Source organism: Aspergillus pseudoviridinutans (assembly GCF_018340605.1).
Source record: "Aspergillus pseudoviridinutans IFM 55266 DNA, scaffold_1, whole genome shotgun sequence".
NCBI classification, from domain to species: domain Eukaryota; kingdom Fungi; phylum Ascomycota; class Eurotiomycetes; order Eurotiales; family Aspergillaceae; genus Aspergillus; species Aspergillus pseudoviridinutans.
The window spans coordinates 4664555-4690296 of record NW_025091281.1 but is presented as its reverse complement, the minus strand read 5'-3'; the positions used below and the strand labels follow the sequence as shown (position 1 = coordinate 4690296).

Below are 25742 nucleotides of genomic sequence, written 5' to 3'. Positions count from 1 at the left end.
CGTAGACTTGACCTACCGCTGGGCTGATGAGATGAGTTGGCCAGAATGGAAACTATAGTACGACTTTAATCATCTTGCAGGGGTATATTAGACGGAAATGGACCAGACGACTAATAGGTACTCTATAGTGCGTCAGAGTAATCTATTTCTTCCTGGTCTACTCGTCCTTGCGCAAGGGCTAGGCGAGTTCTAGTTGGTATGAGATACTTACGCCGCTGATTACCTAGGTATCTTGATACGATTGTATTACTACGGTAATGTTATCAAACGTGTAATATACGTATGCACCAAAATACCAGTACGTATAGAACGGGCGTAATATACTTACCCGCAGCCATCTCCGGGATGATCACATTACTGCAGCCCATTTTAAAAAACAGTAATTGGCGGAGTTCCCAATGATCCGATAAATCACCGACACCATTCGTAAGCTTAATCAGATCCGTCCGATCCTGCGTTGGCGTAGAGACTTGGCTTTTGCATAGCCGCCCTGGCCATCGCCCTATCCGTTGTCTAGGCCTTGGACAGCCTTCCAATCAGTAACTTGCGAATGCATGCGGGCTAGTCCGACGCGACCCTGAAAAGCCACACCTGTGTTTTACCACTGTCTCCGCAGCCATTAGTCATAGTTATTCCGTTGAACTAGTTATAGTGCTCGGAATTAGATTCCCCCTGACTCACCGTCGCTTACTGCAGTGGGAGGAAGCTAGGTAGGAGCATTTTGACGAATGATACCTCGCGCTGCACCGCGTGTTCGAAGGCTGCTTGCAGGGTTACTTGGACTATTTTTGATAATATCTTGGTAAGGATTACCTAATGACCAGGGCTGAAGGCGTGATGACAAATACATCCCAGCTGCGACCAGATGGTTAATCTCCAGGCAATGATGGATCCCCGATTATTCTACTCTGAGAGGACGCAATTTGGTTCTAGCAGTAACAACGCGTTCTATAATAACTCTGAGCGACACTGTGTAAACTAAAATCAAATAGCATCCAGATTCATAGTGCTGGCATTGTATAATCCCCGAAACAAACTGGGAGGATCGCGCGCGAGCAACTCGCTGGGCGCGGCCAACTCAACGACCTCCCCCTCCGAGATGACAGCCACGCGGTCCGCATCCAGGATGGTGGAGATCCGATGCGCAATGGTGATGATCGTCCTCTCCGCAAAATGCTCGCGGATGATCTTCTGCACCAGCTGATCGGTCTCCCAGTCGACGCTGGCCGTCACCTCGTCGAGAATGAGGATCGAGCTGGCCCGAATCATGGCCCGTGCCAGGCACAACAGCTGCTTCTGCCCCACACTGAAGTGATCATCAGTCAGGGAGACGCTGATCCCGCCCAGTGACTCCACTGTGTCCCAGAGTTTGACTTCCTTCAAGACGTGCTCGATGGCTGGGTCGGAGGCGGTGCCGAATGGGTCGATGTTTTCTCGGATTGTGCCCGACAGGAGATGGGGCGTCTGTGTGACGCAGACAATGCGGGTATATAATGTTTCGCGGGGGATGGTACTGATGTCTATCCCGTCGACAGTGATTGTGCCCTGGGAGATATCCAGGAGGCGGAATAGAGCCGAAACCAGGGACGATTTGCCGCTGTACATCATTAGCTACTGATAGAATAAGCGAAATCCCAAACACTTACCTTCCACTCCTCCCACACAGAGCTATTTTCTCGCCATGTTGGATCGTGAGGTTCAACTCCTTAATCACCATCTGCGCAGAGCCCTCGTATGCGGCCGTCACATTCCGAAACTCGATATGGCCCTTTACAGGCCAGCACGGCGGGATGCTCCGGAGCGCGTCTTCTTCCAAACGCTCCTCCTCATCAGAGGTGGTATCTTTGGCAAAGGAGCGAATGCGCGCCACTGCGCCGATGGATATCTCCAGCTGCGTCCAGTTGGACAGCAAGGTCTTGATACTGATGCTGAACTGCACGATATTGACCAGCGCAATGCCGAGGAATCCCGCGTCAACGCCGCCCTTTGTGCGCACAGCGATGGCTACGACGATCACGGCGATGGCTGCTACCACCAGATCGAGGACGAGATTGAGCCAGCGCTGGACACAGAACAGCAGATAGAAGGGTTTCTGAGAGATATCAAAGGCCTGGCGGTTGCGGCGCTCGAACTCGTCCTGCCATCCGAAGGCGCGGATGGTCACCAGCCCGGACAGCACCTCGAGGAAGCGAGAGAACAGGGGGGCTTTGGCTTCGATGTCAAGAAGACGCAGCTGGCGGGCCGTCCGGAGGTAGAACTTCTGTACAAGATAAAAGACACCCAGCAGGGCCGGTAGAGCGATGCCGATGTACTTCGAAGCCACGGCGATAATGACGAGCTGGGCCACACACATCAGCAGCTCGACAGTGGTGTTGAACAGCGCCAGCGGTAGTTCCATATCTGCCAATTGTAGATCCTGCGCAAAGCGGTTGATGATGGTGCCAATGTCTGTCGTTGAGAACAGCCGTAGGGGCGCATTCAGGACGGTGCTTAGGAGGGTGTTATGAAAATGGGTCGAGGCTCGGGCGAGCATTCGCTCAGTCAGTTGCCTACACCATTAGCATCCTGCAACAGAAAGGGCGAAGAACTCCTACCAAGCGCCGACGGCAAGTGAGACAATGGAGAGACCAGCCAGTGCAGCGTAGATTCCCAAAAACTGGCCCCGGTGGCTGATCGTATACTCATCGCTGGTTTGAAGCCACCATTTCACCACGAATTCTGCGGATATTAGTGTCGATCTATCTCAATCTGGCATAGAAAGTATACTCACGAGGTAAACTGAGGCCAATAACAAACATGGCACATGCGATGACAAAGATTACCGCATTCCAAGGGTGAACAGCTTGGACATAGTACTTGTAGACAGTCATGTCCCCAGTCCGCCGTTCGCTTCCTTGAGGAGTTTCAATCAGGGAAGGCGGCCTCGAGGTTCCCATAATTGTCTCTCCAGGAGGCTCCCTCTTCTCCGCAGGTATACTAGGCGCGGGCGCGAGCGTGATCTCACTCGCCGATGCATTCACCTCCTTGTAAGTACCTTCATCCGCCAGGCGTCCATTGCTGTCGAGAACTATAACATTGTCCGCATAGGCGATCCGATGGACTGCCTGGTCAGAACAAATTCTCTACAAGGGAAGAGATTACCTACCTGCATTTGTAGCCAGAATAACAGTTGTATCTCCCTCCTTGAGTAGTCCATTGGCGCCAAATAGGTTGTGGAAAATGCGCTCTTCGGTTTTTGCATCCAACCCACTGAATACATCGTCTAGCAAGAGGAGCTTCTCCCGGGCATAAATAGCCCTCGCAATTCCCTGGTGGAGTAAGTCTCTGCTTCTTTGCTTCCGGATACCCATCCACTCACCAATCGTGCCTTTTGACCTCCGCTCAGCGTCATTCCACTATTGCCAATGACCTCTTGGTCTCCATGAGGAAAACTCCGGATATCTTCTCGCAACGCACACGTGTCAACCACCTTGTCATACCAGGCCTGCACAAAGAGGTTCGTCCCAAGGATATTCCGCTGGATCGTATCATTGCTAATCCACGCCGTCTGAGAACAGAAGCTGATTCTGGAGGGAGACACCTGCACGATGCCCTCGGTGTGGACGGTCTCACCGAGGACGGCATGGAGCAGCGTTGTCTTGCCACACGCCATGGGTCCGACGACAAAGTTGATGCTCGAGGAGAGGATCTCGATGCTCAGATTCTTGATGACAAATGGTTTCTTCTCGTCCCATCCGGCGCTAAAGTCGCGCATGTAGACGATTGTGTCCCTCTGTTTCTCCGTTTCGCCGAATGAGGGGTAGGACAGCAACAGGGATGACAGCCGCCTTGTTCCAGCATCGCCATCCTGCTCGGGAGCGCATGCGGCAGATTTAGCCAAATATTCGCCGATGCGCTGCAAGGCTCCGACAGCAGTGACTACCCCGGCAATGGCGTCGAGAATAAGTGCCATCGGAGTCTGCAGCAGGGCCAACAGCGACAAGGAGGTATACGCTTTGTCGTAGTCGAGAGCACGGGTTCCATCTCGCGTGGCTAGAAGAGTGTACATTGTGAATGCCAACAAGGGACCGGAGGCGGCAGTGGTAAAAGCTTAGACTGTCAGCTTTGGACCTGGGTAAAGGGGAAATCTCCACCTACACAATGTCACAATAGCTACCAATGCCTTCTTGAAAGGTCGCGACTGTGAAATCTCGTGGGCCCGCAGACTTTGTAGCTTCGACGCCATGGAAGCCTGCAACCCGCTCAACCTGATCTCCTTCATGCTTTTGAGCATTTCCGATGTCACTCGAACTCTCTCCTGGATGCCTTCGAGCCAACGACGCTGACGTGCTCCCATGGTGCTCGCAACTCCGAGGCCAAGCACACTACATACTTTTCATCTCGTTAGCAACGGGCTTGCATTTCCTATAGTTAGAGAGTATAACGTACCCACAAAGATACCAGCCGGCGCCGCTGCAGCGACACCGAGCTGTCGCTGCAACAACCAAAGTGCAAGAGCGACGTCAATTGGACTGCCCCAAATTTCGTGAACATATCGCAACCCAGAGCTAATACGCTCAATGTCGACGCTCATGAGGGTGAGTGCGGCAGAATCGCGGACCGAACCAACATCCAGACGCAAGGTCTGCCGGTACACCAGGGGAACAAGGCTGTTGCGTATCATGGCGATAAGCCGGTATGTCTTGTGTTGATTGTTGGCTTGTGTGATGGCAAGGCCGACGTAGATGAGGACGGTGGCGACGATGAGACCGGTGCCGTAGTCGGCAGTCAGCGCGCCGTTGGGTTCAGTGATGTAGCTAATGATTCTAGTCAACAGGAAAGGTTGGGCAAAGGTGAAACCTGTCAGCGCGAGACGAGGAATGACCGCAGCGACAATAGCCCACCGATGGTGGACGAGAAGCAGGAGAATCAGCGCCGACGACGATTTGAAGACGACTACCAGCGTGTCAGTTAACAGTGTTTGAATCAGTGGCAAATGCCATACCAGCGTCCCATTTCCTTGCAAAGACATCCGCGTCCGTCTCATTGTTCACACGTTCATCAATGGCGGACAGTTTCTCGACCTCCAGGACCTCCTTGAAGCCGCGGACCAGCAACGGATTGAGCCACCAGAAGAAATTCCGATTGAATACGTTGCCAGTGGTCTCACGGGGCAGCTGATCCAGATCATGGGGCTGATGTCTTGCCTTCTCCAGGCATTCGAAGACGAACTTGACGGTATCACATCCCAGACCGACAACAAAGACAATAAAGAATGTCCTGGTTTGTACTGCCCAAATTGTTCGAGCGCGAACCGCATCCAAGGGAATACATGAGCCCAAAAAAAGCGTCAGGATAGTTGAAGGCCTCGGCGACCGACGATGCTGCCAATATGACAGGGCAAGCGCAGCGATAGAGGCGGCCGCAGATACCGCCGCGGCGGCGATCGTGGCACGGGTCTTGGGGACATGGAGGTCGGGAACGACAAGAAGAATGAGGAGCGTGACCTTGACGACCGTGGAAATGAGATGGCTTAGCTATGTGCATGATCTTAGCTTCACCCTTCGGGCCTATATGTCCATATCTCGGCAATCCAATCCTACCAGCTTTACGTAGAGAACAGGACCAGCGGAGGATCCCTGAGGCCGTTGAGTCGTTAATCGATATAACTGCAACGGCAGAGTCAAGAGAAGGATACTGCAAGGAGCAATGACAAAGAATGCCTCCTCAAACAGCAGAGTAAAGTCGAACCCATTTCGACAGTCTGGAGCCACTGTTGGGCCAAAGACGTTCTCGGCGGCGATGGAACACATCACCAGCAGTCATCGAGCCCTGTGGATCTAAGTGAATCTGCCTACAGCGAGAAAGAATAGGGCATAAAACAGGAGGCTGGGGATAAAGCMATTAATCATATTGAAAATGCAGCTAAAAAGTAGTCTATATCCCGCCTTCCTTTCTCATGTCAATTCTGCCGTGCTCGTGCTGACAGCTCAATAGCACTACTCGCTGAACAGCCATACCAAAGTCCAGAATTTTGCGTTTTAAGATTGAGTAAATCCTTTAAGCTTGGCTTTCATGATCTGGGCTGATGTGGGGTACTAGGAATGTGAAGTTACGCTGCTATTATGGATGCTAACGCCTAGTGCTTACTTCTCGCCATCAGCTGAGCTATGCGGCCCCTTACGTGGTAAGAAATGTTGCATCGATGCAGAAATAGTCTGATACATCGCTTATTACAGAGTACATGTACTCTAAACAAACAGGCTAGACTCGTAGAGTATGCGTGGCTGATTTTAGCCGAAGACTGTGCCACAAGATTAATCTGCGAGCCTGGCACATTTCTTGGGCAATTTAATCCAGGCTACTACGTAAAATCTGAAACTAAGCTAGACTACAAGACGACAAGCAAAATAGCCCGATTCAGTTTGCTCTGCTTATTTGCCAATCCCCAGTTAGTCACGGCTACGAACAATCCGGTAGCCTAACAAGAATCCAATCAACACCCATGTCCCATTTCCCCTCCACGACTCTTTGACGCTTAACCACCGAGTTTCAACCCAATAAATCCCCTGGATATAGACCAAGTCTGAAGGCACAATAGTCGCCATGCGCTGTGACTGGCCCATTTGCCAGGTGCTCACACAGACAACCCTGCATCTCTTGCTGACTCCGGAAATAGAATTAGGAGGCAGCATGGCGGATCGCTGTGTATCACAGCAGCCGCAACAACAAACAAAAAGCATAACAAAGAATATTGCAATCATCCAAATCCAAATCTAGCTTTAAATCACGACTGTCCTTGGAGTGTATGTGGAAAGCGTCTATCAATCCCTCCTATCTCTTTTCTATGCTCCTTGACCTGTGTCACCTTCCGTTTTCATTGTGATTGAATTATTCGCTGTCATCGATCTTCCCTTTCTTTTTCTGGTCGCTCAGACCAACTCCATCAGATATGCGTCTACAACTCTCGTTACTTCTTCTCTTGCTCATTTCTGCAATTGGAGTGCTTGCTGTGCCTGCGCCGACTCCTGCGCCAACCCCTGCTCCCACTCTTGCTCCGACTACAATTGACGTCGCCGGTCTCCAGCGACGAGCCACAGGAACAGCCACTGATGATTTTGACCCCCATATCACAATTAATGTTCCCGAGGTCTCGATCACACCCTTCAGTCTGTCGCTGGATCTGCCTTCCAACACCTGCACACCGACTGTTACTCCCGATGCGAATGGCTACGTTCCGCCAAGCGAGTGCAATGCCCTCTACCAGTACTACCCTTCCTTTGGCGCTGCACTCGCCTTTTCCGTCCTCTTCGGTATCCTGATGATCACACATTTTGTCCAGGCCACTGTTCACAAGGCAGGGTTTGTCTGGGTCATCTTGATGAGCGCGACATGGGAGTGTGTAGGGTTCGTGACGCGCACACTGAGTACGCGGAATCAGCAGGACACGACTCTTGCCACAATTACTCAGTTGTTCATTTTGTTGTCTCCATTGTGTACGCTTTCCACTATCTCTCCCTTCTTCATTGAGATAGTTGCTAATAACCTCTTAGGGGTCAATGCATTCGACTACATGGTTCTGGCTCGAATGATCCACTTCTTCGTCCCGGATCGTCAAATAGGCATCTTCAGACCCTCCATGCTGGCCATGATCTTCGTCGTCCTGGACCTGGGGTCCTTTGTCATCCAGTTGATCGGAGGTGGCATGGCTGGGCCCGGGGCGGATCACGCCACAATGATGAAGGGTATTCACATCTACATGGGGGGCATTGGTATCCAACAGTTCTTCATTGTTGTCTTCCTCTTTATCGCAGTCCAATTTCACCGCAAGATGCTCCACCTAGATCGCCAGGGGAGACTGGTCGGAATCAAGGCAAAATGGAGAGGCTTGCTGTATGCATTATACGCGAGTCTGCTGTTCATCACTGTGCGCATCATCTTTCGGCTGGTGGAATTCTCCTCGGGGAACGACGCTTCAAATCMCATTCCACAGCATGAATGGTACATGTACGTTTTCGACGCAGTACCCATGTGGTTTGCCATTGTGGTCTGGAACGTGATACATCCGGGGGCCATTATCAAAGGTCCCGACGCAAAAATGCCCCCAAGCCCTCTGCGCAAGATCTTCTGTTGCGCATGCTGTTGTTCCTGCTGCAAAAGACGAAAGAACAAGGACTTGCAGAAGATCCCGGGTGATGACCACTTAGGAGGAGACGAGATGTTGCCACTGCGTGAGCGGGCGGCATCCCCTTACAGATGAGCTCATCGGCGTTCGTTCTTGCATGATGTTCAAGTTTCATTACTTATATTTTGTTTCGAAGATACTTCTCATCTACCCAGATTTATGTGTTGATATTTCATTATATTCTTACATTGACCTTGCCGCCACCACAGTGATAGAAACAAGGTCTCTAGTCTGGTATGACTTGTTTCATTTTGGGCGTTCACTTCATGTGTATCTATTTTCCCACTCTTTGATGGACATTATTCTTCATATTCGCCAAAAGTCTATATATTCATGCGCACGAGACGCTAGACATCACCTTTATCAAATTTCTCAGCTCAAGGCTACAGATCCGAGTATCGCCCCAGTACCGAAGATGCCGCAACCCCAAAGTGCGAAGGAAGAGTATCTAACCCGTGGAAAAATCGTGCAACCTCCAATGCCCGATCTCTCTCACTGACAAATACCCTCTCGTCCCCTCCAGCATCCTTCGCGTTCTTCGCCGCCGGGTACAACCCATTGTTGACCAGAGCATCTTCTGGTCGGATTGTCTTTCTCCCGTCCTTGAACACGTATCGACTGAGAGACGAAGCCAAAATAGCCTTATTGGGATCAAACTCTTTCCCCTTCTTTGCTTCCTCATGCAGGGACTTCATAACTGCCATGCCTGTCCCCGGAAGAACAAAGTAGCTCACAATGTAGAGCCACTTATCGTCCCAAGCGAGCACGCGAGACCAGATCTCGAACCGCTGGAACGGTTTAATCTCTCGCTTGAAGACGCAGGATACTCCTCCGAGCGCAATATTCAATGTCTTCTCCTGGTTATTCTTCCTTACTGTTTCCCCATCTGAGGTTGACTTCCACCGCGGGAAACCACAAAAGAGCCGAATGAGCAATTGGGCACGATTGATGTCCAAGTCAGAGAAGAAGGTGCTGTTGGACTTGTGCATGTTATAGTCGCAGTCAATGGGAGAATTGCGATGTGTCGTGACAAGGTAGGAGAAGAGGCGAGGGATGCCTTCCGCAACTGTTACGACCTTGCCATTGCGCTTCGTATCGTTTGTCTCTGGCTTTGTGCCTTTGGCGATAAAGTATTGGGTAAATAGGCCTTTGAATAACCGCACCTAGGATGGTAAGTCATGGTTGGGTCACAGTCGTACAGCGTGACAAGAAGACATACATGCCAGAACCCGACCACACCCTTCAGGTTTACCAGAATCAATCCAGTGATTGCCATCGAAACGGCATATTGGGTATAGGAAAAGCTGCTTGCGCAGTTCTCCAGACCTAGCGTGCTCAAGATTGACATTTTGAAAGATAGAGATGAGGAGAATCAGGACAGCAGGTCAGACAATGCGGAAATCCACAGCAGCAGTTGGCAGCACGCCTGCAACCCGACCCCACGGAGTGTTTGATGCACCTGTGCGGGAGTTCAATGTGAAAATGCTTAAGCGCCTTGCCCTGATTCCGAATCTCAGCTGAGAAGTGCCTCAACCAACAAGACCCTAACCCGATATGGACAAGCAGGGAGTCTGGACAATATGCAGAATACTTCGAGGATCCATTTTCCTATTTGGTTAATTTACTCTCTTTTATCATTGATTTCTCTGCTGACAGCAACGTATATTACTCGAAGCTAAGAAACACCCATGTGTATGGGTATTTTACGTCAGAATTTGCTTGCTGTATCGAGAAAGAATGGTAATATAACAGTACAAACCGTACTGTAACCATTTGTATTTCAGGACATTTGAAATACGCTGTATCTGTATCTGTATGGATATATGTATTAATAACTGATGTGGTATACTTCAACTTTCCTCAGGCCTCCCGACTCGCCCCAGCTGCTGGTGAGATTTTAGGATGCAGAGTTTTCTTTGGCTTCTGCACGCATCTGCGGAGCATCGTTGCGCAATGTAAGGCTAACGTTGACTCCGTTGGCTGTAGATCCAAATCGGGCAGGTCCAAATCCATAGCCCGATGCAGATCCCGCGTCTGATGCCGGAGTTGATGAATTTCTACAAGTTTCAGTTTAACCGAGAAGACGCAGTGGATTCGCCACATGTCTTGGAGGTATATGACGGGATATGCTCTTGGTGAGCCATTGAGATGCTCCACTGCGAGATTATCCCTGCCATTGTGGTTGTTGGAGTTGGGCTTGCGTCTACTTGCGTGCTTGCGTGCTGGTGATTATGGCTGCAGGTCAGCCTTAATGCTGTGATGTCTGTGCGATATAGCTCTTGCGTCTCAGTATTGGCGCGTGGATGATTGGGGCTCCCGAAGCCGGGTAATATGAYGTGAGGAGGATTCTGGCCTCGACCCTGGGTAGCCTGAAAATGTAGTCTGGTTCAAAGGACGCTGAGCAGGAGCGAGCGCGTATTTTCACCTCCTGCCGGATCGAAGGGCATAATTAGAAGGATTACGTTTGTGTCGTGTTGGTGGCCTCAGTAAACCATGACCGAATTTTGAGAAAGTCTCCTCCCGATAATGTTTAATATGCCATTTAATGACGAGACGTAGGCGATGGAACAGAATCCTCGAATAGCTTGCCATCATTGACGTCTCGTAGCCTTAGGGTCTGCACCACGAGTGAAGCCATTTTGCGTCACTATTGCATAGTTTCCACAACATGGAGGCAACACTGCTCTCAGCTCGTCGTGGACCATTTGGACTCGCAGCGAGACCGCAATACATTGCCCTAGACCACCCAATCTTACCCACTCAATTCCAGCTCTACCAATGAAATACCGCCCAATGCAGCAGCTCTGGACTTCAGTGGACGCGAAATGGCTATATTGATGCAGCTAAGAAACGAATCAAAGCAGGGGCAGATTTGCACCTGAGGAAACGGGTAAAGGGCGTGTTCTATCATTCGCATCGCTGCTGGGCGCGGCCAGACGACGAGCATGCAATGCTCATGGAGCTTGATCTCGGCTTCAATGTGACAGATTATACCGGCGGCTTTCTCAATCTTGCAGTTCAGAAGGGACACCTCGCAATTGTGAAGCATGTCGTCAACCAAGGGGCCCATGCTGACATTCAGGATAATTGTTCCTCGCGCGCCGTTGAGCCCACGGATCGCTGCTGTTTCATTACGGCGCAAGCATCTGCTCGAAATGCTAATATCTGAGGGATGTCGCACCCAAGAAAAAACCCGGCAGAGATCATGGGCGTCTGGAGGGGAGCGCTGCTATTTCAGACAAGGCTGACCGCAGGCATGGTGAGGGCAATCTACAGGTCTACTATGGATGATCCTGTGAGGTCTGGAGTCCTCACAGTGGATGTGCCATCATTGGTGCCGTGAGAGGCTTTAATCGGGTAGCTGATACAGATCTCATTTGGCTCGGGCTTCTAAGATACAGCTGATCGCTTGGTGTTGGGATACCATTGCGGTTTTGTTTTCAAGCTTCACAGTTGCTCTGGAACTCCACCCGCCAATCAAGGAGCAGTACTTGGAGGTGGCACTGCAGTCTTTGTGCCAAACGTGGTCCCATTGGCCCCTCCTCTCACCATCTGTCGTTCTTCAACTGAGATAAGAGAGCTGTCGTGAGTTGGGGATAGTGCTAGAAACATCAATATGCCCTCCAACCACCCTGACCGTGCTCATGGTGTTCACGATTGCGCATTCTGTATCATCGTGTCAGCTGAACGAGGTCTTCGATACAAACAAACTACAGACACACTAAATGGCAGGGGATTAGTTCATGCTAGAAGAACGAACTAGCCACCTGGTCTGCGGATGCGAGTTGATGCAGTACCTCCCAAAGCCATTCGGAGAGATACATTGAAGTCCCACACTGCTCTGGGAGACCTTTCGAATATTGAACACCTCAAGTGACAATGCACCTTCGTAGCGGTAGCCAGGACCGCTGCGGCCACAAGATGTGTAGGCATATATCCCTCACTCAGTGTTTCACCAGGAAACAACCGATGGCCTCGAGACCAATGCAGCAAAGCCCTCAGGTCAGTTAGCTTTGCATCGCCGATCTGACGAAGAGAATACGATCGTAATAATGTGTGAGAGTTCCTATGGTTCAAAATCGAAGCCGAATGACCGATCTCGAATGTAGGTTCAATACCGCCCGAAGATGTGGAAGAGCTTTGGGCGGAGCCTTGCGAGACTGGAGAACTCCAAGGGGCTGCCGACGACCAGAGCGAGGTACTTCTACGTTGTCATTCCAGTGAAAGTACTGGTGTTTGTTGATGCATGACAATGATTGCGAATGCGTCGCAGTGTTATTCTTACTCCGGATGCGCTCTGTGACAAGTCGAGTCAACCGGCCAGATGGGACACTATGGTGATCAGGCAATAGATATCATTATTATATGAAAAGGGCGGAATTAGCCAATACTAATAGACATGAAGTGAAAAGATAAATATTCCAAGGTTCGGTAAGGACTTCTACGGCGTACGACCGCATTGAGATTCAGCAGGTATCCATCACGACCAGCCACAAGCAGCTCTGTACCCATGGCCATCATTACCATTCCATCCCTATCCTCGTTAGTCTAATGCATTTTTACTTGAAGTTGAAGAGAAACTCACCTGCAGTCTGTTGGCCACATCACTGACATACGAAGCAGTAGCGCCCTGAGGATCATCCAGATCATTAAAGTTGATGCTGCCCGAGTTGTAACCTCGGAGCACATTGTACGGGTTGCCACCGGTGTTGGCCCCAACATTGACATTGTTGAACCATTGGACGAGACCACCGCCTTGTGCGGTGCCCTGTGTACCGTCGATGATCATCTGGGTGATGCTTCCCTGAACATTGTTGGGATCGAACGACACCGACCCCGCGTAGGCCTGCATCAGCCCGCAATTCTGCACGCCGTTATTCGTGCAGCCGACGTACACATTGCCGGTAGACTGTGAGGTATTAGCATTACTCTAAGAGGGTAGAGGCTCTTTCATACCTCCTGCATAACCACTGCCAGGATCAACCGAGGATCGACCTTGGCTGCGGCAGATACTTCAACGATGGCATTCCAGATAGCTCCCTGAATGGGACCGGATTCCTCCTGTGCCATGGAGGTCTGCTGGTTCAAATCAAACATCGCCGTGAAGCCCATCCAGTTCTTCAATGGTGGGAAGTTGGCAGCCGACCCGCGGAAGCAGTAATAATATTCTGGATCCTGGTATGCGGCTGCGCCGTCGGTCAGAGAAGAGCTATACCAGTTCAATCCATTACCAGTGACGACGGCGCCGTTCCCATCGCCGGACCTGCGCTTGCGACTGCTTGTGCCGACATTGTGGATATACGCGGCGACGACACCGCCCCATCCGCCGTAGTTGTCGCTTTCCTTTGCGGCGGCAACGGTGTTCTCGAGCACGATGTTGCTGATCGCCTTGACGTTGGTACCGTAGAGATACACCGAGCCAGCCGACGACAGGATGCGGACGGCATTCGCCTGGCAGTCCCCGTTACATCCACCGTTGTTGTTGAAAAACGCCCAGACACAGCCTCCATAGAGGAACAAGTTAGAGGAGCCACGGATGCGCTCAAAGAGTGCCATGCGACAACCTGCATCGCTGGCGCCGCAGTTGCTGAAGTTGGGATCGCTGGCGATCAGGTTCGAGGACCATGGCGCAGGGGCCAGATCAGGACTTCCCCAGCCCTGCCAGTAGGGGGTTTCGCTCTGCTGGAAGGCGGAGAAGACGTTCTGGGCGTACTCGAAATTGTACTGGTAGAGGGTGTGGTGTTCCATGGCCGTTCCAACGAGCCAGGTGCCCTTGGTGGCTTCGACGAGGAGACCACGGCCGGTAGAAACGGTAGTTGTGCCGCCGCTGCCGTCCAGGTCGTGGTCAGCGGTCCATCCCCACATGTTCTCGATGTACACGGAGGAGGTACTGGTCAGATGGAGCAGGCCCCAGGCGGCTTTGCACTGGTCGGGGGTGCCATAGCAGTTGGTCTGTACTTTGGAGCCGACGGCACCTCCGATACGGAAATGCGAGTTCCAGAATCCCACGTCGCCAGGAGCTGCTCCGGCAATGTTTACCTCGACCTATCTGCAGTTAGCGGTAGCTCCAAACGTAGTGACTGTGACCTACMAATTTGCAGCCCTGGAGAACATCGGCCACTGTAAACATCATATCTGAGAACTGGGCGACGCCCACGTCACCCGCATTGCCGACCTTGACCATTGTCGTCGGAGCATTAGGATTCCAAAAGTTGGAGCCCGTAGCACTGATCGCCGAGGCATACGCATCTCCGACGATGATCGAACCAGCCGGGACGAAGATCGTCCCCGTCACAATGTACGTACCGGCCGGGAAGTAAATGATCTTGCATCCGGCATACTGAGCCAGGATGGCGTTGATGTTGGCCGTGTCGTCGGTGGCGCCATCTCCCATAACTGGGAGACCGCTCACAGTCTTGATATTGATAAACTGGCTGGAGGAGTACTGAGAGTATGTCGGCGGTGCCTTGGTAAAGTACTTGGAATTGGCCCCGAGTAGAACATTCGCACGAGGCGTGGTAACTTGCGCGCCCTGCTGTTTCGCAGGGGTGGTAGCTCCTCCGGAGTACTAACATCTGTGAGCGGACAGTTCAAGAAGCCAGGGGTTATCGACTCACCATATCTCCATGCACCCAAGTATTTGTCACCGAACCAGAGAGGACTGCATTGTTGTTAAGCAAGACGGTGCTGCCGCTGTTGGTGCACTGCACATTCTCCAAAATGATCGAGTTCTGAGCACTACCACCAGCATTGGAGGAGATGATCATGTTGCCGAGAGAATTGCCGCTGGAATCGATGACGGTCAATGAGCCAGAGATTCCACTGGCATCGATACCCGTGGCACCGTTTGAGAGATTGCAGTCCAGACAGACGACCTGAAATGCTCCCGCCTTGATACCGACGTTGGCTCCGTTGATGGTGATGCCCTTGAGGATCCATTGCTGGCCGCTCAACTCCAAGCCAATAGCACCACCATTGAAAGTAAGATCGTTCTGTAGTAGTCAGTATGTATTCTTGCATGATGATAACCAAACTGACCAATATGATATTGCTGTTCGAGTCATACTGGCTCGTCACACCAACATGGTTTGAATAATTCGGCATGTTGAAGACGACATTCGTCAGCTGCGTGGCCTGCGAGACAGTCCAGTCCAACAGCGTGATTGACTTGGACGCAGCAACGCTCGTAGAATCAATAATCACATTCTTGAAGCCGATGTAAAAGTTGATCGTGCCGCCCAGGTTGTTATCTTTTCCGTAGACGATATGATCGTTGGGGAAATTGGCGCTAGCCTTGAGGGTAGGCGGATGGAGGGCGTCGCCTACAATTACCGTACCAACGTAGAGCTGAAGACTTCCCTCCAGTAGGTACGTCCCGGCTGGCAGGTAGACGATTGCAGGTTGACCCGTGGTGCCCATGGAGTGGCTAGCCCGATTAGGGCCATTGGAGGCTCCAGCTATTGACCGTTAGCGACTGTCGGGTATATCTACGAATCAGACAGAGGATACCGTTGATGGCATTCTGAATAGCAGCAGACGCATCCCTAGCACCGGTATTGTCCGCTCCGAAGTCGGTCACCACATTGCGAAAGACCTTGTAGTTGTTCTTGTAGGTCGAGTCCAAGAAAGACGACTCCCCGTTGTGAGTAATCGTCTCATACCAGAACTTGCTGGGATTGTCTGGAGATGGACCTCCACAGCTTGCTCTTTTATGGTTATCATGGCTGGTCAGGTTTGCCGTAGAACCCTGAGGAACCGGGTCCCAGGGTCGGGCAGTCTTGTTTTGAATTGGAAAAGGAATGGTTCTATATACTTGTCAGATTTCAAACATGCTTATGTGCGAGAAAAGGTGGCTTGCTGTTTGTGGGGAACATAGTCAAGAGAAGGAACCCATTGTTGGACATTGAAAGTGCTAAAGTTGGTAGGAGCTTGCAAGTGAGTGCCAGCCGGAAGAGCTGTAGAAAGAATCGAGAAAGAAAGACTCGAGGTCAGAAGCCAAGCGAACTTCGCCATGATGACAGGACCAGCCTTGAGACGAGAGAATGAAGGGAGTGTTTGTCCTGGCAATGGAGCAGATGTTCACCACTACATCTTGGATGTATTTATACATGGAAAGCTGGCCTGTCCTCCAGCTGAAGATTTGAAGAAGGAATATGGGGGCCATAATGACCTAAGCACTCCGTACCAATCATTGCAGCATTTGTCTGCCATCGGGCCTGGATTACCCTTTTTGGAAAAGCTGAAGGTTTAGCAGACGAATTGTAGAGATGAAGGGTCACTTGGGATACGACATGGCTGGCGCATAATAAGCAAGCCGGCACTTAGTGCAGGTACAATGTTACCTCACTAATCTGAGTTAGGAAACTGGTCTATTGTAACTGGACTCGTACTCAGGGGCATCCACCAATGGAATAGCCAATTGTAGGCCTAGATCAGGAAGGCTCCATGTGGTGTTCTTCACACTCCGATTGATGCATTATTAGACTACTATCCTGCATCTTTCCTCGCTATCTATAATCTTTAATAATCATGAATAATATTATTGGGGTTTAGCGGCTGACTCTGAAACTAGGTGGAAGGGGCAGGCAGAGAGGAGGCACAGAGATGATTGGTATATTTGGCCCGCAGCGGAAATTACGTTCTCAGCTGAGTCTTATCTGAATAGGAAATTGGTATCTGGTCAACTGTCAGTAATACTAATTCTGGACCTCAACAGAAAGACAAGCATCATCAAGCATAGCTGGGGCACTTGGCAGATTTAGGGCTCGACTCTTCATATGCGAATAATAATGATTAGTGAACAGTGGGTCGGTTGATGCCTCTTTCTTCAGGCTTCATCCTCTGCCACCTTTCTAAGGCCGTAACGCTCGCTTCAAGCAGCGTCTATATTCAGGGCTGCCTTCACCTAGCCAGCTTGTTATGGCTAAGAATAGGAGCCTATCCAATGCCTCTTTGCTGTTCTTTAATCTAGAATTATGCTACAATAAAGACAAAACTATCTTGAATGTACTATTCAGCTGCAACTGCGGGGTATATAGGGGTATCCTAATTAAATATATATAAAGGTAATATTGTATGGTTACACCCCGCAACTATAATAAGCTCCCTTCAATATCAACATCGACAAAAGGAGAGCAGTACTAGTAGATAAGGTATCGGCTAGAACAAATGCCGGACTGCAAATGAGCAGCTTGTCCGGCATCAGGAGAAGGACCAGAGTGCCACCCCGCGACGGCGAAAATCAGCCAAGAAGTCATCCGCAGCCCTACGTCGCATTGACGCAAGACTACAGAGAACCAAACATGGGAAGGATGCTAACAGCGCTCTGGGGTATATTGAATATGATATTGTATTAGAGATGGATCTCGATCATGCCACATGGATTCGCTCATGTATGGTGCTTTTGACGTCACTACTCAGCGACTTGAGACTGTATATATGTACAGATTGTCTGCATGATAAAGCCTCAACTGACGATCCTATTGATAATTCTATACAATTGAAAGTTGATATCCAAACTTAAAATGGCTACTTATTCTGGTAATTTTACAAACGGTCGTCGTCCTCAAGGGTCCAGGTACGTGCTATCGGCCATACTTCAACCAGTGGTCCGCTACTTACAGATTCTCTTCCAGCTCCCGCAACATTGCCTTCCTGAGTATTTTCGCTGTGCTCGCTGGTAGTTACCTCGCTTTCCGAGCCCAGTCGCCCAGTAAGAACGAGCCATTAGTATCGAAGAAAGAGGTGGAGACAATGCATGGCAGCCCGGCAGGTCAGGGCGATCGAGTGGGACGGGGACCATCTCATCAACCAAAGGGATGAGCTTCGAAGGAGTTGATCTGTGGATGTTCAGGTGTACATATGCGGCGTTATTCTCCGCTATTTTAGGTTGACAAGTCTGATTTCTTTGTTTGTTTTGTTTAAGCATCATCCAAGTCCGGACGCATGTCCTCTATCCTCCGAAACTCCGAAAATCCGAGATCTGACTGGGGTGGGACAAAAAGCGTCAACTTATTGGTTATGAATATCAATATTAATCGACAGGCAACACAGCGTGATGCTTGTTTGTTAATAATGCAATCCATACCAGAGTCATGTTTAACTATTACGTAGCTTTAAAAGACTATTTAAACCTCTCCTGACGCAGTGAATAGCGATAAACTGACAGAATCATCTCGTAACACAAGTATTCCGCACATCCAGCTTTCAATCAAGTAATCAATTCAGACAGCATGGACTCAATAATCTTCCACCACACCCCATATGTGTTGATACATGCACGTATCTCTCACCCTGCGGTCGACAACCACAAACCCCTCCTGGCCTTCCTCCATTACTGGGGCGGCTCGTCGTCCACATGGTACAAACTCACATCGCCCGACTTCCCTACATCCCTCAACTCAACATATCCAATCCTCGCAATCGATCATCGAGGATGGGGAAACTCAGTTGGACCAAAGGATGATGTCGCCGCTTACACGATCTCCTCCATGGCAAACGACGTTGCGCTGKTCCTGCAACAGCTCGCAGCAGACCAAGATAGGAAAGCAATCCTGGCACACGGATTCGTACTCGTCGGCCACTCCATGGGAGCCAAGGTCGCGATGGCAACTCTAGCAACGCTGCCAGGCGACCTGCTTAGCCGCCTCAGAGGCCTAGTCCTGGTCGCTCCGGCACCCCCTACGCCTCTACTCCTGCCGCCAGAAATGCAAGAACAACAGAAAGCGGCCTACGAAACCGCAGAGTCCGTCCGCTGGACGGTGGACCATGTCCTCGCGAATCCGGAGAATCTCGACGAGAAGGATATCGAGATGGTCATTCGCGACAGCCTGCAAGGGAATCAGCTGGCCAAGACGGCGTGGCCGACGTACGGCATGGCGGAGGATGCATCCGACGGGCTGCAGAGGGCTCTGGAATCGATGGAGAAGGAGATGCTACGGGTGAGCATTTTGGTCGGAGAGTCCGATGTCGTGGAACCACAGGATCGGGTTGATAAGGAGGTTCGTGGGTTTTTTGAGCGCAGTGGGATCCAGGTATCGATGAGGAGTGTTCCCGGTGTGAAGCATTTGTTGCCGCTTGAGTGTCCGGAGGTGCTTCAGCAGGAGATTTCGAAGTTCTAGCATTACGATGGTAGTTGAGTGTTTATGGATTCAATAAGACAGATCGATCGAGTCACTATCGTATTCTTATCATCTAATCATTACCAACATCAAAATGGACAATATAGAAACGCCAGCCAACACCATGCGACAGGACATGAAGACATCTAGAACGTAGGCAATAGATTACGACTGTTGCGACCTGCTGATCAACGACGCAATCACCGCAGCTCCCACACTGGAGCCATCCACGGCAGGAATCAACCGGATCGGATCCGGGGTATCAGCAGGCCACTCCAGGATCTCCCTCAGCGCACCAATCGCCCTCTCCGGGAAGCATGGATACTTGTTGAACACGGATCCATCCACGGCTACATGACAGCTTTCCAAATCCCGCTTCTTCATAATCGCCGCGATGCCACACGCGTATAACCTAGCCGACCGCAAGGAAATCATGTGCGCCAGATCGTAGCAGAAGCGTAGCTCGGACGGGGAAGGCGTGATGGAAAGCGTCTTCTCAAATATATTTTTGGCTGTGCGCAGATCTCCGGTGTCGTCGCTCTCAATGGTCGCCAGGAAACAGCAGTCCAGAACATACGGCTCGCTTAGTTTGGAGGAATTCTGACCGTCAAATATCGCCTTGCGATTGTAGAGGTCAAGCAGGATGAGCCGGAAGATCTCACCCAGATAGAACCCAGCGACCATCTTCTCGTATCGCTGTTGACCGGGTCGGGGTGAGGCGCGATCGATCTCGGCGTCGTAGGCGGTAAAAGGGAGCACTCGCTGGCTGTTATCAAAAGCGCCATATTCGCAGTTTATGGCCATGAATGCGTCGTCGGGGAGATGATGATCGGCCAGTTTCGGGATCTTGGAGCATCGCTCCATGTATGCTGCGTTACTGCCTGTGCCGAAGATGCTGCCGATTTCGGTCTTGGAGTCGACGTAGGACGAAGCCATTAGGGTACCGACTGTGTCATTGACCAGGGCGACGATCCGGGCGGGGAGACCCTATTCAAGTTAATATCAATGTTTCATGCAGAGGCATCGAAGCAGTACTGACCTTCTCCTTGAGAACCTTCTGCAACTCAGCAACAACATCCGTCCCCTCGACACCGCTAATGTCAAATCCCTTGGTCCATCGCTGGAGGATGCCATGCGAGATGGATGTTTGGGTGACGGGATAGGAAAACGTAAAGGCGAGAGGTGTCTCAGCGAGCTCCTTCTGCGAGATGGAATAGCGATCGACAAACTGCTGCAGACAGTTGGCAATATAGTGCCACAGTTGCTCTGCACTGCCAGACTTCAACGAATTGGGAATCTTGTTGTCCATCTGGACGACGTCGTACTTGCCCGCAGTGCCATTGAGGGTCACTTTGCAGACGCGAAAATTGGTGCCTCCCATGTCCATCGTGAAGAAGGTTCCCTTTTCGTTGCCGCGGGGCAGTTCCATCACCCATGTTGGGTTCATTGGCTGTTCGTTCCAGTTAGCCTGTATCCTACCGGACAGACATTAGGCTGGAATGACATACAATGTCGCCGCCTTTGCCACTGAGCCCTGAAACCTGTTAGCATTCATGTCCTGAGAGGGATAGCCAGAATCGTGAATTGCACTTACCAACTTCGAGTTCATGGACAAAGTGGTCGGTAATCTGCTTCAGCTTGGTGGAATCAACAGTGAGCAGTTCTCGCAGCCTCGTGAATTCATCCTGAAGTTGATCCCCGGTCACCTTCCGGGCCAGGGTTGGAGTAGGTGCTGGCAGAAGTTAGCCATATCTGGTGCTACGGTCTGAGGGGCAGACATACGGCTTGTAACAACAACTGACGCAGTAGTGGACATGGTGTCTGTGCTAGAGGGTTCCGGTACGAAGAGACTCTAGTACGAAGGGATTCTGGTGAGAAGGGCCTCTCTGGGCGGAGTGAAGGTCGAGCTCCTTGATTTATGGTAAAGGGAGGACGGAGGACTCTTAGCTAAAAAAGGAAATGCGTTAAGCTTGGCTATACAGACGCGTGATCGTCTGGGCGGTTCTTTTATATTCTATTTCTATTCCGTCGGCCTAACCAGTATGATTATTCACTCTACCTATTGCAGTATTCCTGATGTCAGCTATCTAAGTATTCCGACCAAGCACATAACCGGTCTATAGCATGGTGGTGGCCATKACCTCCATGATAAGGAGCCGTCAATGGATCCTTCCGTCACCATGGCATATACAGCACACTTCTCAGAGAAAGTCAACTCCGGCCACCCACTCTTGATCATGGTTCCGCCAATGTGATACTCGGTTTGCCCCTGAAACGGAGGTCCCTGATCCGATTGTCTACACATCAACGGGATGACGTTAAGCTGCCAAGACCGCCACTGAACATGTTCTGAGGGCAAGATAAATATTCCACCTGGACGAACAGTTTGAGTTCTCCATTACCGGTGAGTCTGCAAGAGTTAGACTCGAAACGCCAGACGAGCCTCGAACAACCTTGTGGTCTAGGACATAGATAGGCGGACTCTTCCAGGCAATTCTAGCCCATCGTKGTATTAATAGCCAAGGAGACCATGTGCGCTATCTGATTGGTTGAGAGTCAGAATCCAAGCTATGTGATTGGCGGGTCGGATTAACGCGCTCCTCAGGTGTTACGTCATTAGCCAATCATATCTATCACTTCCCAGTTTCTATGCCTTCATCTTTCCACGTCAACTCTTTCCTTATATATACCTCACGGGGAGACTCCGGTCTTATCTAGGGTCAAGCAGAAAACTTCTAAAGTTAAGACGGCTGGAATTTCCATCCAATTAGGGCTCGGCAGCACCTGTCTATAAGTAGATATCTTCTGGATGGTTCTATTAGGTGTCAATATTCTGATCACTAGGCTATAATATGTATATTATACGCTGTACCCTTCCAAGGTTATCCCAGAAAGGGGAGAAATGCTATACTATGAGTACATTGAGGACTACGGAGTAAGGCGCTGGAACTTATGGGCAGACTCAGCATAGGTCATATCTCCCAATTGCCCATAAGTTGATGATAAGTATATTCATCGCCGGAGGTATATCAATATGTAGTGAGCAATAGACGTGTGCTAGGGTACGATTTATTTAGGCGTGTTATTATCACAAATACATCACATCAATCGTATATCTGAATACCATATAATGAGGGCCCAGTTGAGCTTGTCGTAATGCTATCGATAGCGCCAATATAGCGCCAATAGACAAATCATTATATACCAGTCTAGTATAATCAACCGAGGCACATTACACTGCATTCTGACGGGCTTCGTCACCCTGAAACAACGAGACTGCTATCAGAATCTCGCATCTAGCTTGTTATTATCTCAGGCTGTAGGATTCGCTGAAACAGTCAGACTGATATCTTCCAGAGCAAAATCCCCGATACATCACTCGAGCAACCTATGACGAGGTGTCGTTCGTGAACAAAGGAGGTATTTCTCACTATTGACCAAGTCATTGAAGAACATCATGCGGCGGCTTTTGCATGAGAACCCTAAATCTCCCAACCATGTATCAGTTAAGGCCAGGAGGGCGTACTTCGGGTGTGGCTGCGTCTTATCTGCCACAAAGCTTGTCGACATGGGCTGACATTCCGCTCCTATGATATAGATCGATTTAGAAGACAACCATACCACTAATAAGCTGCGATTCAATGATATTAGGCTATATTCATGCCACCTCATCAGACCACAGTGGAGCAAGACATACAAAGACCCACCACCCCTCACTGTGCGATATTGTGGAGGCACATGTCACCAAAGCCTTGTATTTTATGCCTTCTACCGTCAATTGAGGTATGGGATGAAAGGAGTGGCTCTGGACATGTTACCTGAATGATCCATACTATAGACCATTACTACTCCCTAGCAGCAGAAAGCACAGTTCCAAGGTAATCCATTTCTGCCGAAATGTCACAGTCCGATGACAACTATCGACACCGAAAAGAGAAATGATATCCCTTCGCAGGAATCCCCCCGCACTCACAGTCCTCAGTTCGCGGGGGCTGATTGAATGGCTTTCCGTTTCGGCTTTCCGCCCGAAGCCGACCGATGCGGACAACGATGTCAATCATCGCATATCCCCTGCGCAACTGATGTCACACAACATCAATATCAGCCTATTTCATTCTGGACGGATAAAATTCAGCAGGAGTCTTAAATACCTTGCATTTGACTGCGAGATCCAGGACCTAACAATGGCCAACCGCAATGATGTTGTCTATCAATCGCTGGCTGATCGGCATCTGCGCCGTGTCCACGGTATGGGCGAACCCCATACAGACCCGCGAAGCGGACTATGTGATGCCCAACTCGACCGGTTTCCGCATGCAACATGGCTTTGAGACTGTGCTCGTCCAACCATTCGGCTACGACGGGTTTCGCGTTCGCGCCTGGCCATATCGTCCGCCCACTGGCAACGAGGTCAGCTTCATCTACGACCCGCCTCTCGAGGGTTTCGAGGACGGAAAAGCCCATGGCTTGGAATTTGACACTGCCTTTAATGGCAATCGGACGGTGGCTATCCGGAATGGCAAGATAGTTGTCCGCACTTCCGGTTGGGATGGGAACTCGGGGGGTTATCGGTTAGCCTTTTACCGGGTGGAAAATGATGGGTCGGAGACGCTGCTTACGAACGAGTATGATTACTTCTGGCGCGGACCAGGGAGCGAGTTCTCTGCAGAATTCTCGTTCAGCTCGACGCCAGACGAGCAGATTTACGGCACGGGCACGCAGCAGGATCATATGGTCAACAAGAAGGGGTCTGTGATTGATCTGATCAACTTCAACACGCATATCCCGACGCCGGTGTTTGTGAGTAACAAGGGCTACGGCTTTGTGTGGAACATGGCGTCTGAGGGCCGGATGGAGTTTGGAGCCTTGCGGACCAAGTTCACGGCCGAGTCGGCCACGGTGGTCGACTATGCGATTTTTGCTGCGGAGCAAGGAGACTACGATACTTTGCAGCGTCGGCTGTCGGCACTGACCGGTCGTGCGCCCACGCCTCCTGAAGCCTCGCTCGGCTACATCCAGTCGAAGCTGCGGTATGAGAATCAAACCGAGGTGGAGCTGCTAGCTCAGGGTTTCAAAGACCACAACATCCCGGTCTCCATGATTGTCATCGACTACCAGTCCTGGGCTCACCAGGGGGACTGGGCGTTGGACCCTCGCCTCTGGCCTGACGTGGCGTCCATGACGAAGAAAGTCAAGGATCTCACCGGCGCCGAGATGATGGCCTCTCTCTGGCCCAGCGTAGCCGACAACAGTGAAAATTACCTGGAACTCATTGCGAACGGGCTACTGTCAGCCACGCGATCCGGCCCTGGCACCACAGACTCCTGGAACGGATCGTATATTCGGAACATCGACTCGACGAATCCGGCCGCCCGAGCGTTCCTCTGGAAAACGCTGAAGGGCAACTACTACGACAAGGGGATCAAGAACTTCTGGATAGACCAAGCCGACGGCGGAGCGCTAGGTGAGGCCTACGAGAACAACGGACAGAGCTCATATATCGAGTCCATCCCGTTCACGCTGCCGAATGTCCTTTACGCCGCAGGCACCCAGCTCAGCGCAGGCAAGCTGTACCCCTGGGCGCACCAGCAAGCCATCGAAGAGGGATACCGGAACGCCACGGGAACAAAAATGGGCGAAGCATGCGACCACATTAGCCTGAGCCGCTCGGGATACATCGGCTCGCAGCGCTTCTGCAGTATGATCTGGTCGGGCGATACGACTTCCGTATGGGATACACTGGCCGTGCAGGTTGCCAGTGGGGTGTCCGCAGCCGCCACGGGTTGGGGATGGTGGACGATGGACGCGGGAGGGTTCCAGGCTGACCCGACGGTGGCGTGGAGCTCGAACATCGACACGCCCGAGTACCGCGAGCTGTATTTGCGATGGTTCCAGTGGGCGACATTTCTGCCGTTTATGCGAACACATGGATCGAGGAAGTGCAATGTCCAGAATGCCTACACGTGCAACAACGAGCCGTGGTCGTATGGCGAGGAGAACACACCCATCATTGTCTCGTACATCCAGCTGCGGTATCAGCTCAAGGCGTACCTCCAGGCTGTGTTTGAGCAGTTTCATCAAACGGGCCGGGCAATTATGAGACCGCTGTATATGGATTTCGAGCGGACAGATCCGCAGATCGCGAAGATGACGCGGGAGAATGTCAATGCTACCACGCAGCAGTACATGTTCGGTCCGCGACTGCTTGTCACTCCAGTGACGTTGCCTAATGCAACCGAGTGGGAGGTGTATTTGCCGAAGACGGGCCAGAATGAGACAAAGCCGTGGACGTACTGGTGGACAAACCAGACATATGCTGGTGGACAGAAAGTGACTGTCCCGGCCCCGATCGAACACATCCCATTGTTTTACTTGGGAAAGAGAGAGGATATAATGAGCGGAAGTGTCTTCTAGATGCGGCGACTCATTCATGTCGGAACTATGGACTCATCACCTAC

At 51.0% G+C, this 25742-nt stretch overlaps 8 protein-coding genes across 8 annotated transcripts; 4 read left to right on the top strand and 4 right to left on the bottom strand.

The window, feature by feature from the left end:
• Window positions 1-984: 984 nt before the first annotated feature.
• Window positions 985-5792, bottom strand: Asppvi_001633 (uncharacterized protein; the record flags this gene model as incomplete). The annotated part of the gene is made up of 10 exons (XM_043297927.1): window positions 985-1597; window positions 1647-2549; window positions 2595-2718; window positions 2771-3100; window positions 3146-3308; window positions 3359-4089; window positions 4138-4371; window positions 4429-4935; window positions 4985-5516; window positions 5583-5792. The coding sequence occupies 10 exons, from the start codon at window positions 5790-5792 to the stop codon at window positions 985-987; spliced, it is 4347 nt and encodes a 1448-aa protein (XP_043153862.1).
• Window positions 5793-6931: 1139 nt separating this feature from the next.
• Asppvi_001632 (RTA1 domain-containing protein) lies at window positions 6932-8239 on the top strand (the record flags this gene model as incomplete). Its single annotated transcript, XM_043297926.1, has 2 exons — window positions 6932-7475; window positions 7533-8239. 2 exons carry the CDS (start codon window positions 6932-6934, stop codon window positions 8237-8239), a joined length of 1251 nt encoding a protein of 416 aa, XP_043153861.1.
• A 308-nt stretch (window positions 8240-8547) lies between these two features.
• On the bottom strand, window positions 8548-9512 carry Asppvi_001631 (acyl-CoA thioesterase; the record flags this gene model as incomplete). The annotated part of the gene is made up of 2 exons (XM_043297925.1): window positions 8548-9327; window positions 9384-9512. The coding sequence occupies 2 exons, from the start codon at window positions 9510-9512 to the stop codon at window positions 8548-8550; spliced, it is 909 nt and encodes a 302-aa protein (XP_043153860.1).
• Window positions 9513-12644: 3132 nt separating this feature from the next.
• exg9 (putative exo-beta-1,3-glucanase) lies at window positions 12645-16177 on the bottom strand (the record flags this gene model as incomplete). Its single annotated transcript, XM_043297924.1, has 8 exons — window positions 12645-12698; window positions 12750-13073; window positions 13121-14209; window positions 14256-14732; window positions 14782-15156; window positions 15203-15621; window positions 15674-15969; window positions 16023-16177. 8 exons carry the CDS (start codon window positions 16175-16177, stop codon window positions 12645-12647), a joined length of 3189 nt encoding a protein of 1062 aa, XP_043153859.1.
• A 1511-nt stretch (window positions 16178-17688) lies between these two features.
• Asppvi_001629 (uncharacterized protein) lies at window positions 17689-17986 on the top strand (the record flags this gene model as incomplete). The annotated part of the gene is made up of 2 exons (XM_043297923.1): window positions 17689-17741; window positions 17800-17986. The coding sequence occupies 2 exons, from the start codon at window positions 17689-17691 to the stop codon at window positions 17984-17986; spliced, it is 240 nt and encodes a 79-aa protein (XP_043153858.1).
• Window positions 17987-18396: 410 nt separating this feature from the next.
• Asppvi_001628 (alpha/beta fold hydrolase) lies at window positions 18397-19284 on the top strand (the record flags this gene model as incomplete). Its single annotated transcript, XM_043297922.1, has 1 exon — window positions 18397-19284. The coding sequence occupies one exon, from the start codon at window positions 18397-18399 to the stop codon at window positions 19282-19284; it is 888 nt and encodes a 295-aa protein (XP_043153857.1).
• Window positions 19285-19449: 165 nt separating this feature from the next.
• Asppvi_001627 (putative hexokinase) lies at window positions 19450-21100 on the bottom strand (the record flags this gene model as incomplete). Its single annotated transcript, XM_043297921.1, has 5 exons — window positions 19450-20271; window positions 20324-20734; window positions 20793-20818; window positions 20879-21016; window positions 21067-21100. 5 exons carry the CDS (start codon window positions 21098-21100, stop codon window positions 19450-19452), a joined length of 1431 nt encoding a protein of 476 aa, XP_043153856.1.
• Window positions 21101-23481: 2381 nt separating this feature from the next.
• On the top strand, window positions 23482-25698 carry Asppvi_001626 (glycosyl hydrolase, family 31; the record flags this gene model as incomplete). The annotated part of the gene is made up of 1 exon (XM_043297920.1): window positions 23482-25698. The coding sequence occupies one exon, from the start codon at window positions 23482-23484 to the stop codon at window positions 25696-25698; it is 2217 nt and encodes a 738-aa protein (XP_043153855.1).
• Between the last annotated feature and the right edge of the window lie 44 nt (window positions 25699-25742).